The sequence below is a fragment of the Mycteria americana genome, chromosome 1, assembly GCF_035582795.1.
Source record: "Mycteria americana isolate JAX WOST 10 ecotype Jacksonville Zoo and Gardens chromosome 1, USCA_MyAme_1.0, whole genome shotgun sequence".
Classification (NCBI taxonomy): Eukaryota; Metazoa; Chordata; class Aves; order Ciconiiformes; family Ciconiidae; genus Mycteria; species Mycteria americana.
Window position 1 is genome coordinate 118,163,895 of NC_134365.1, and position 12,547 is coordinate 118,176,441.

The following is a 12,547-nucleotide window of genomic DNA, read 5'->3' on the forward strand; positions in this document are numbered from 1 at the left end:
CTGGTTTTCCTTAAGAAAAAAATTAAGGCACATTTATCATACAAGAAACACCTTATAAATATATTTCACAGCTGTATTTCCAATGGATGCACTCTCTCTGAGGATTACCATCTGTTCCAATTATTCCTTCATTGTTCTTGGTTTAAAATGTGGCAGCTTTATAACTGCAATGAAACTCTTGCCGTACATTTGTCTTTATTCAGGATTTTAGCTTTTATATCATTTTCCTCAGGGCGAGAAGGCTGTTCTCACATAGCCAGTGGAAAAATATACTTAAAATGTTATCTACAGGACAATCTGTCTGAGGTAATCAGTAGAATAAAGAATCACAGTTCAAAGTGCAGTGGTGTTTCTCCCTTATTTATATCTGGTCTACCAAGCAACTGATGGACCAAATACTTCACCTGTTATATCTGTGTAAACTGATATGGCCTTGAATAATTCCCCTGAAGACAATAAAATTGCATCGCTATTAACTGAGCATGGCATGGTAAATGCATATGTGAGCAGTATGGAGAAGTATATTACACAGGAAAAAGATCTGGCTGCCCAGTGCCGATTATTCACAAGAACACAGCGCAAAAAACTGATGCTCTTTGTAATTCTCTACGGTTAGAAAATCTTGGAAAGGACATCATATGCTAAAAAAGGTCTACTGGAAATAGTTCAGAGAGATTGGGAGTCTTAAGACTCTGCTTAGCTCAAAACACTGAACTACTGATGCAGATGCAGAACCTTGCAATTGCTTCTCACTGTTCTCATGTGTTGCTCTGAGGTCATGAAATAGATCAGAATTTCATCTCCTTTCATGCAGCTTTCTTTGGGAGGCATTCGTTGGACCTAACATTTATCCTGCCCACTTTCATTTTCCCAGAGACACTACCTGATTTCTCAAACTAAACTGAATTTCAGTAGAGCGACTCGCACCTCGAGCAGTGCAGAGGATACCCAGTTTGCTGCAAAGGGGATGCTCCAGAAGGCAAGCCCTTCACTCAACCTCGTTCTGCAGATGTAGCCTGCACTGCTACATTCCCTCTTGCTCGCAGAGACTGCTTGCAGATGAGCAGGGCAAGAGTAAATGTTTGGCCTAAAAGGAGGCTCCTGGGGTCTGTTTCAATGAGAAAGGTTTCTAAAAGACGAGGACATGACTCAAATGGCCATCTAAACTTCTGAAGGGGACATTGCTGGGTGTGCTCCACAACACCTGTGCTGGAAAGCATCTTACCAATCGGGGTTCCCACGCCGTAGCCTTTCGAATCAATGAGCCCCCCGATCTGGGTGAGATTGCAGTTTCTCTGAGTCACGTACTCTATGCTGGTCGACTCCATTAGCAGCGCATAGTCCGTTGTGAGCACACGCTGGATTCCCTCGTCGTTGTTCTTCACCAGCGCTGTCTGCTGCCTGCTGCTCATGAACGCCCACATTTTCTCATACGTTGATATTTTGGATTTCTAAGGAGGGAAAATGAGGGCACAGAATCACACCAGCACCCAAGTTACACTTGTAAAATATTCCTCAGCCTTTTGTTGTGACCGATGCCAATAGCACATCTTGAGTGAAAGGCAATCGCTAGCCCGGTTTTCCTTCCCACAGCCTTTCTCTCTTACTGTGCTTTATGCTGAGGAATCTCTTTTTTCACTTCCTTTGCAGTGCCAGGTACTTCATTACTGGCATGACTGTGAAGTTCTTTGAAGTTTTTTGGGCTAATGCTGTTACATGGATTACAGCACGTAACCCAGCTAAATTAGTGCAGCTGGATACTGTTGCACTCAGAAGCAGTGCTTCTGCCTGTCAGGGCAAACACACTACTCCAACAGCCTGGTGATGAATAAAGTACTGGCTCTCTTGTATTGATATCACTTGCCTAGAAGCCATGTACTTCAAGGATAAAGCTTGAGAAACAAACCCAAAGCGGCTTCTAAGCAAACTTCTGCTTTCCTTTGCAATCAGACTTAAGGAATTCATCCTTCTCCCACTGAAGTTAAGGGGGAGTTTGCCAGGAGGAGCGTGTACGTGTCCTGTGTCAATGCCCGGCTGCGCAGGGAAGAGGGATGCCAGAAGCCCCAGCCGCAGTGTTGAGCATCCCTTCCTCCCCGCTCCTTTCCCCGTGCTGTGGGAGCCCGTGAGGGACGCAGGCACCCTGCAGGGAAAGGCAGTGCCTGTGCCCCCTTGTCCGCACTTCTGCCTTTGTTGGAGGACATGAAAAAAACCCCTGAACCTGCTCAGGGACGTGCTGGAGCCCCGTGCCTGCTACCCTCAAGATGTGCTACCTACAAACCAAAAAACCTTCAAGTGCTCGCACAGTGCTAACACGATTAAACCTCTCTCTTCCTTGTATGCTGGCAAACAACACTGAGCACACAATGTCGCTTTTGGATTAAATATCAAGGTGAACCTACAGACAGCTGGACCATTAGAAACTGTCAATAGAAACGATTTTGTCTCCAGTTGGCAAAGCCAACCATGGCTCAAGTATTCTGTGCTGCAGCCTAGCACAAGCCAGGCACACACAAACCAACTTTTTAATGTAAATACGAGTTGAAGGTCCACCACACACTTACGTGTGCCCAGTTCTGGGGCAGTATATCCTCATTTCCTTCGTGGGCCCTGTCTTTGGTTTATAGCCATCATAGCTGATTTTAGGCTCACTGTATGGAGACCATATGTGCTTATTAAACACCAGTGTCTGGGGGATTCCTATGAGAAGCTGATTTTCTGGTTCTCTGAGCTTTAAATGTTAATATGCTTCACCTGTAAATTCAATACTTGTGAATGTCAACTAAATTCCACTTAAGTTTGGTAAGCCACAGGATACCACTAAACTTTGAAGATGGTTAAGTGGCTCTTTACTAGTAGAAACCATTTTTGCTGCTCAGTTGTGAATATTTTTTGAAATTGATTATAAGTTTATGCAGTAGATTGAGTCTGATATTGAATTTACTGGAAGGATATATTCCTTATTCAGGTGAGTTTGAAAGAAAGATCCCAGCTTCTCAACTTGCCAATTCCCATTTTTTTTCAGAATAGATCATATGCCAAATTCTGGCCTTTGAGTTCTCATTGATTTCAGTGGAAACATGTCTGCACATCAGAAGGTAGAAGCTGGCAAGAGTTGCAACATGAGATTAAGATCTATTATCACAGAGGGGCAAGAATGCAATGGAAGATTTATAGATGTGCTGGAAACAGAGCAGGACAGCAGCCTGGAGAAATATGTATGTGTCACGATTTGTGGATGTGAAACACCTCGCCTTCAGTTGGACTTTTCCCAAATTTGGACATGCACACAGATGGTGAATGCTGCCTGAGATCCTGCTGGCTCGCCTGCCTAGAACCCCATCCCCTTGCTGGAGCACTCCTTAACTGTCCAGGCCTTGTTTTCTGGGTATTTTCATCCGGTATGGCCAGATCTGGGATCTGTGTACAAGGAGGAGGCTGACTGAGGTTCCCTCAAAATTAGAACTCCATTTTTTCCACAAATAATTTCAATTGCTTTTATTTTCATTCCCCCCACTACCTGGCTAGAAGGCATAGTCACGGCAAAAACTTTCTTGAAAATATTACCTCTTTAGCAATAGTTTTTCTGGGGACGCTGTTAAAACAGGGATACTAGTGTAAGGCATTCAAAATTAGCGGGAAAACACAACTGTTAGTATATGCCTTATAAACAAGACTAAATAAAAAGTGATGTAAGTTTGAATAAAAGCAAATAGAGTTTTCAGAAAAGCAGTGGAATTACCTTGCTTTTCTCATATGGTTCCCAACCTGCATCCCATCCAGTATGTACATTGTGTAACATCATCTTTCAGGGGCTTCCTGCTGCTACTTTAAGCACAAAGTCCTAAACCAAAGCTCTTCAGAGTTTGCTTCATGCCAGGATCTTTTTCTGCACTTGATGACTTCAGAAATCCTTTTGCCATGTGTGTCTCTTGTAGTCCTGAAAATCAGACTCATCTGGTCTTTGCATCTTGTGTCCTACATGACGGGCACTCTCTTGTTTCTCGCTCCTCCAGAGCGAGGAACACCCAGAATGTCATGGTTTTGCTTTAAAAAAATGTCGGTCTGAAAGAGTCTGCTGTTTCGCTTGGCATTTCTTGGTTTAAGAACTGGGCATAGCCCTTAGATAATCAAAGCACACACAGGAAGCACTTGTAATCATGACCCTTCCTTAGTGCAACCCAGCCCTGCGCTATACTCCTGCAGGACATTTTTACTGCTGTTGCACCTGGTGGTGCTGATTCCTCCTCTCCCTTTCCCTCTCCCCATCACATCAGCACTCCCAGGGGGGAGGACGGTCTCTGCAGCACAGGCTGCCCATCGTGAAAAGCACCTTTCACCCCAGCTCAGCTCCTCCAACCCTCAAATCACAGGGCCATGCCTGTCGGGGGGTACCCCTGGGTGTTGGGGTGCTCCCGGAGTCCGTCACGGCATGGGGCAGCCCAGGGGAAACTGTCCAGGCCAGGTCCGGACTCCACAGCTCCCCAAAAAGAGGCAGACTTATTTCAGGTGTCTTCTCTAGAACCATTATGGCAAAGGCGCTTTTTCTTAAACTATACTGTAATGCACGTGCAGCACAGGAATGGGAGTAACTGCTGCCCAGAAACCCTTACGCCTGCCTTCTCCTAATTCCCAGGTCTCTCACTGGTGTGCGTGGGTGTGGGTGTGGGGGTGTGTGTGTGTGTGTGTGTGTGTGCATGTGTGTGTGTGTGTGTGCTTACTTAGCTCAAGAAGTATACGCAGTATTTTCCAGTCCGAGGGAGGCAAAGTCATGCCCTCACAGAGCACACAGTCTTCCTTTTGCATACATAAGTATCTATCGTATTTACTGTACACAGACCTACTCCATGGGTTTTTTTTTTAAGTTTTGGACAGTGTAAAGAAATCCTAATCTTGTGAGGATCTTGAAGGGTTTCTGTAATAAAAATAATAACACCTTTTATATAACACTGTGTGTGTCTCACTGGTTTACAAGTGTGATAAATTGTGTTTTTCATGCATCTTTCACTATGTCACCTTCACTCTGCCAGAGAATCTATCTCCATTCTGTACAAGAACTAGTGTCCTTTCACTTGTGTTTGGGTACACATGCATTTCAGGCACAAGTAAGCTAGCATGTATAGCATATAAATATTTAACCACCTTGTCTGAAACTTTTTTTTAAAGGCTTACATTCTTTTAAGCCTACAAATTTTAACCTCAGGGATTAATGGTGCAAAAAAAATCAGTGTAAAGCTGGAAACAACTCTAGAAATTTGTTCTGAACTTCTCATGCTGAAATTAAGAAGCTATTTCCTCTGAAAAACCATGGAAGCGACAGGTTTTGAAGATTTCTCTCTGACACTGAATATGGCTTCAGAATAGCAATGACAGCGACAGGGCGGTGAAGAGCTCTTAGACCACAGGAGTCTCCCAGAGTCCTTCAGAAGGCGGCACAGGCTGCTTCCTACTGCCTTAGATTCCTGGTCAGAGTCTGGGACTTGCCTTACGCAGTTTCCAGGAATATCTCCAGATGGGTTTCCCAGCATATCTGAATGGCAATGTCTGCTCATCACTTCAAGAACTGACTATAACGAGGCTCATGAAAAATGCTGTAGTTTGTGCATTTCTTTCAGCACGGAAACATTTCTATTCAGCCACGGGAGAGCCGTTACAAGGGCAGTTCACCCTTGCCAGGTCCACCAGGGACAGCCTACCATCAGATCTGTTACATGATTGAAACATCCTTGATGAGCATTATTTGTTTTGAGAGATGACGCAAATACTTTAGCCACAATCCTTTTTGTCTGTGTGTGTGGAAACACTGTACCTCATGTGGAAGCAGAAGGGGTTGTGGTTAAAGTTCAGGCTGGAGCAGCAGGGGCTTGGGTTCTCACCACCGGGGGCCGAAGCTGCTCACATCTGCACACACGTGTGGCACGAGTGTTATTTTGCCCCACGTGCTGCTTCCCCATGGTGCCTCATCCTCTTCAAAGGCATGTTTGACTACCTATAAACACCATTCCTAGATGCTACAGTGAAAAGCATGATACCAGTTCATTCAGTGCTTAACTTCCCTGCTGAGATTACCAATGAAGCTGCTAATTAATTCTAATTGTCACAGGATTTTTGTGCATATATCTTATATTTATGGCTTGTTGGCTTTTACGTTGACATTTTATGAGATTAACCCATTTTGTATGTAATTAATGCTAATGGTGCAAAAAAAAAGTATGCAGTTATCTACAAAGCAATTAGCCACAGAAAGTGACCTTTTACTTAGAGATGTGTTCAGGTATGTATGTGGCCCATATATTAATAGCCTGTGTAATATTGACCATGGACCATTTTAAAAAAGGGACAAACAACCTTGCATTTTGACTGCCTGCAGTATTTTTCCGGTGCAAATGGGGCCTTCAGCAGTGACCTTAGCCAAGTGGCTGTAAGAAGCCGAGATCCTGCCCTGAGAAACAACCTGGAGCAGAATGTCCCCATGTCCATGCCCTGGTTCCCTTCAGATTCTCCCATCAAAGGCATGGGTTTGACCTTCACAGCAGCACAGCATCAGATTGTTTCTCCATATCTCTTGGGGGAAGATCTCCTATCTTTCACATTAATGTTGCTGAAGAATCCTCTATGGATTTGGGCAAATGATGTATTTGCCTATTACGCTAATCCTTCCAAGTGTTGTGATTCCGCCTCACCATGTATGGCTGGAGGGCCGTGAGTCAGTCCGACCGTACAGAGCTGGCTGATGTCATCTTACCTTGAAGAAGGTCATTGTGGATCCATCTCTAACAGCCCCGTACTCTATCTTGGTTTGCTTTGCCAAATCATCTGCTGAATCGATGGGGGATTCCATCCTCTCCACGGTCAGGAAGGCAGCCAGGTTGGCAGTATAGGATGAGATTATGATTAAGGTGAAAAACCACCATATTCCTCCAACTATTCTGGTGGAAAGAGCTTTGGGCATCAGCTCTGATCCTGTTACAATATCATCAGAACAATCATATTAAAATGATGCTGAAAGATGTCTTTCCTGACACCACAGACTGTTTTTAGGCACAGAATGCTTTTATGAGCTGTAGTATGATAAAATGATTTAAACAATAATCTTACAGATGCACAGCTAACATTTATAATGGTAACACACTGTGAAGGGGATGTATGCCATGATACATGACAAATGGAATTATCCTTGGGTCTAAGCCCCATTACATCCCTGAGCTAATGCTCGTTGTGATATTAACCTCTTACATCCCCAGCAAGCTATACTAGTATTTTTGTCTGTTTCCTGAATCTCTTTTTACCAGTATACTGTAATCAATTTTTTAATCACAGATCTTTAGCAGAATGCTATTCTGCTTACAAGCTACCTGGCAGAAATACGTTACAAGAGAAACCTGGCCTGTGCATCCTATCGACATACCTAAGCAGAAACAGGGTGATCAATACAGTTCCAGTGAACTCATTGGCCTGTGTGAACCTGAGCTCAAAACCCAGAACACGTCTTATTAGAAACGTGTGGTTTACATTTGAAAATTCAGAGGGTGAATGGACGTATCCTTTGGATCTACAGGGCAACGCAAAGTTTTGGACCGTGTATTTAACGCTCATTATTGCTGAAAAGGTTTTAGCAGATCTGCCTGCATGTCACACTGACAAATATCAAAGTGATCTGCCATTGTCATAAAACCCCACGGAACAGCACGGGTGGGTGTTAAGTGTGCTGAAACGGCTTTTAAACAGCTCAGCCAAACTGTATTTAAGCCACACAGGTACTTGTATTTCTAAGCATTCTGATGCAATTTTGTGCTGTTTTTTCTAGAGGCGTCCCCACTGAACTCAGCTCATTATGTGGGGTTCAAGGATCTGGTTCAGCAAAGCACTTAGACAGCCACTTGAATATTTTTGACTTCAAAGTTAAGCCTTTGCATGCTTATTTTGTTGATGAAGGATGGACTTAAGAAAGTACTTAAGTGCCTGTGAACGGAGATCTCAGCACATAAAGCTTTTGATGTGACAAACATATTTCTATTACTGGAAAAATGTGACATATTATGTCTCCCCAACTATTTAATGATTTCTGTAAGAAATTTAAACATGTTACAGAGAATATTTTCAGACTTTGCAAAAACTCTGAATGTGACTTTTGGGGCAAAGACCAAAAGGGTAAAAACTTTCCAAACAACCAGCAAACAAATTTAACTTAGCTTTGTAAACGTATAGACGTGTCTCTTAAAGGTCAAAGCTAAGCATAGCCCAAGGGTTTGAGTAGGTTGACAGAACTGCCAAACTGCGAGAGCAGATGCTCTGCCTGTGCAGCCTTGTGCAGCCCTGGTGCTGCACGGATTTCAAATTAAGCCAGCAGTCTAAAAGCAAAAACTCTCACTTGAAATTTTCGAGTCCGAATGTACCCATTTCAAGAGCTGCAGCTCTATCTGGGTTTATGTTTGTGGTCTGTTGTACTTTCTTGCTTTTCAGGTTAGATTTTTTTTTCAATACAATGAAATCTTTTCATTTTTTATATTGTTGCTTTCAGGAGAAAAGTGTGTTTATTTCTAAGCTGGGGTTGACCTGCAAAAGCTGGCTTCTAGGAGTGCTGATTCAGGTCATCCTGAAGGTATTATTTTTTTTAAGCTTAGACAGCTATACAAATATAATTTCTAGACGTGGACCCTGATGTAATACCTAGCTCTGACATATACATCCCAGTAATGCATAATAGCCGGATACCTTGCAGATATCTTAACAAGCAACCATGAAATCTGCCAGCGCAGCCTTCCGGCGGCACAAGAGAGTAGACGGAGAAGCCCTGTGTGCTAAATTTGTGGGGTGAGATGCCAAACCTCCTGTGACTTCCTCTAGCAAAAAGTTGTTTGTGAAAAAGCAGCAGAATACATTCAATTCAATTAAGCTCAAGACGCCAGAGTCTATTAATTATGCAGTGAGCTACGGTTTTGCTTTTGTGAGGTGCTGAGCACACTCTGCTCCCAGCTGAACCAAGCCGGCCCAGCATCTCTTTTGATCACTCCCATGATTGTTTCAATGTTCACCTTTTCGAGGGCCTTGATTCCAGCGAAAAGCGTTAATATATGCTCCATGCTCACCGGCTTCACCCTGAGCACTCTCCTTAATGGGATAGTCCTGGTCTGACCCATTGCCTGGCTGAACTGGGGCTCTGACGGATAGCTTGCCTTTCTGAAAGTGATAGTTTCCCTGAATGGATTGGATGAAATGTGTCCTGTTTGGATGCTTTCAGAGTATGCATAACACATCTGAGACTTTCAGGGGAAAAACAGGGGAAGTAACGTCTAAATAAAAACGTTGCTAGCAAGACTCGGGGTCAGAGACAATACTTGCTGAAGTCTCTCTAGTGCCTTTTTATGGCAGACATGACAGCCAATCCTGATCCAGACTTTGCTCACGCTCTGTAGAAAAGAGAAAGTCTGATCATCACATTTTAAAATTTAATAACAAGGGGCTTCCAATCAAGCATAACAAGCAGCTGCTGCCAACAAGAAAGAGCGTAACGCTAGATGCAGAGTTTCACAACCATTCACATCATGTTCAAACTCTTCACATTAACAACGATGCACTTACAATCACACGTACCACAAGCTTGTACATGGAAACATTTGTGCTGCCTTACAAATGTTTTTTTCTTTCTTTCTTTGTTTCTTTCTTTCTTTTGTTTTGTTTTGAATCTTCTTGAAAGACAAGCAGAGTCTGGTTGGGGCTGACTGTCATGTACCCAAGGTAGTGGTAACGAGCAGACACTGCATCCCACAGTTTGCTGTGGATGATGGTAAACTCCAAAAAAGGCAGTACATCGAAACACAAAATCCTGGGGCACTTTCACACACAGGGCAATCACAGTTATATACACACACCTGCCTAATACTGTAAAACCTCAGCCTGTGTTTTGCTGATGAAGCGGAAGGAAAACAAAACAAAAAAAGCAAAACAGAACGGCTCTTCCTTCATCCAGCCTCCTTCAAAGTAATTTCTGTGAGGAAGCTCTATATCCTGTCAATACGCTAGTGCACCAATAAAAGCAAGTGCATCTTAGGTACAATACAAACTTTATTCTCTACCATATCTAGGAAAAAATCCTCCTCGTGGTTTTTTTACTGCTACTCATGTCTGTTAAAGAGGGAAGAATAAACTGTACCTGGATGGATGCAGAGATGGTTTTATATTCCTTACTTAAATGTTTAGGAATTTAATACCAAGGTACTGCTGGGCTTTCCTCTGGATTGCCTTTTTGGTTGTTGTCGTGGGGTGGGGTTTTTTTGTTCAGCTTTGATTCAGCTTGAAAGGTTTGTCAGAAAACATTTGCATTCTTTTCAGTGGACCCCAGTTTTGGTGAATAATGATTTAATTGGAAACCTTAGAACATACACGCCATAAACAAATGTGTTTAGTACACATATCTGTTTGACTTCCCATATGGAGTAAGCTTCACTGCCCTTCCTTGTCAACTGAGTAAAATGTCATCAGTTTCCAAAATCATCAGCAACAGGGGCTTGTGACTGGGTTAAGTTAATGCCTCTAGGGTCGGATGCATTTACAGAAGGATGGGACTCATACCTGCAGAAAAGCCATAAAAAAAAAGGTTTGGTTTTGGTTTTAAACGAAGTTTTTGACAAGTGCCAACAAACGTAACAACCCTTCTGAAGAAAGAGCGTGGTTTTTTTGTTTGGCAGTTAAAACAGTTTTTCTAGGGTCGCTAAGGCTGTTACTGTTTCCGTTGGGACGGAGACCAACTGTTTCCTGTTGCCAAACCTCTCATACCAATAAACTCAACCTCAGCACGAAGCACTTCGTATCCTTCGTGCGATTATTTCACATTTCAGCTCCAGAAGCTCCCGTGTGGCCCTGTCCGCCTCCCTTTCCCTCAGGGGCTTCCCCTCCTTCCTGCTGCTGCAGCCCTGTTCTGGGTTTCACAGGTTCCCCTCCTCTGCCTGCTCCCGGTTGCAGCGGCACGTCGTTTTCTTCCTTTCTTCTACCGCCTAGTTTCTGAGATCAGGTTTTACAGTATATGTTGTATTTACAGAGGGTGGAGTTTACCAGCACAGAAGCCCTTGAGCAGACTGTGGGACGTGTGCGATAACGAAGTGTAACCGGTGTACCTTGCTGCATGAGAGCTCCAACTCCAAACCAGAAACTATTTAGTAAAGTAAAATTGTTTTCCACCACATCTGAGTCTGGGTTGCACGGGTGGGGGTTATACCATTCATATGGTGTAAACCTGTGGCAGTTAACAGAAACAATCTGTAAACATCAAACAGAGTACACACAGCGGCAGCAAACCTGCTGAAGAACGCACAAAGTGAGGAGGTTAATGAAGGAAACAAGAAAAAGAAAACCTCAGCTGAAAGGCTGCCCGCGGGACGTCTCGCAGCTGCCTCGTGCAAGCTGTGGAGCAACGCTGCAATGCCAGGAGCCGTTTTCACAGTCCCAGATCTAGCACAGGGCTACTCCCCTACTCCTCCCGCTCTCGGGTTAGAGCTCCCAAGGCTGAGACCGCTGCAACGCCCCACGGCTTCCCTGCCTTCACTGCTGACAGACAGACAGACATTTGCAGGGGCGGGGGGACAACTGGAAGCCACGTAGCTGCTCCTCGGTAAGGCATTTAGAAAATAACGAAGGAGTAGCAGCCCTCCGAAGGCAACCATCGTTAGCTCTCTGTAGTTGAGATGCTGGATGCTGAACGCGCTATCCCTGTGCGAGACTGCCACGGCAGCAGAAAAAAAGGCTGTCGATCGTTTGAAGGCATTCGGGAGCAATTGCAGTGCCTGAAAGCCATAGGGCTACGTTGTCGGCATTGCAGGGAGAGAATGACGCAGAGGATTGCCTTTAACAGGAGAACTCTGCTCTATTCCCCGTGCACCATCCTGCAACTGCAGACCGTGCCCCTTCTGCTCTGCACAACATTTGGCAGAGTTACGTTAAGGACCATTTCTCCCCAAGGTACCTTGCCTGCTGTTGCTTCCCACTGCTGCATGGCTTGCTGCAGACTTTCTCATGAAGTTTATGAATATAGCTTTAATTGACAATGTCATGCCAATACATTTTAATTACTGTTTCAACAATATAATTAAGCATTGAATTTATTCACGGTTGCAAGCAGAGTGCCTTGCTTAGCTGAAGTAATGAACTCTGATAGTAATGAACCCACTAACTGAAACAGTATGTAGCTTAGGATGCCATTAGCTGCACAATATTACCGTTACTAGCACAATAGTGTTAAAAATCGTAACAAAAGACGCGGTTTTCAGGTTCAAAATACAACAGTTGTGCACACACCAGTTGAAAGAAAGGCAATCACCAAGTTATATGTTTCAAACTTGTGCTAGAACAACGGAACCAACTGTTGTGTAGTAACCAAGTTGTTCCCAACTCAGAGGGAACAGTTTCCCCTTCCTGCACACGTGGGGAAACACATCCGCAACAAGAGACCCAAAATTATGGCCTGTAGGTTGCCTTAGCTGCCACCCGCCATAGAAGTGAAGAGGTCCCATGCTGAGCGTTCCCCCACAGGGTCCTAGAGTGTTAACACAGGACA

The 12,547-nt window shown here is 44.0% G+C and overlaps 1 protein-coding gene across 2 annotated transcripts in view; it reads right to left on the reverse strand.

Moving 5' to 3' along the window:
• GRIK1 (glutamate ionotropic receptor kainate type subunit 1) overlaps window positions 1–12,547 on the reverse strand; it is a 178,370-nt gene that overhangs the window by 14,108 nt on the left and 151,715 nt on the right. For both annotated transcript variants that reach the window (XM_075491848.1, XM_075491849.1), the window contains 3 exons: window positions 11,112–11,230; window positions 6,743–6,960; window positions 1,226–1,451 (listed from right to left, as the gene is read on the reverse strand). In XM_075491848.1, the coding sequence (XP_075347963.1) occupies window positions 1,226–1,451; window positions 6,743–6,960; window positions 11,112–11,230 (563 nt within the window). The remainder of the gene's footprint in view (window positions 1–1,225; window positions 1,452–6,742; window positions 6,961–11,111; window positions 11,231–12,547) is intronic.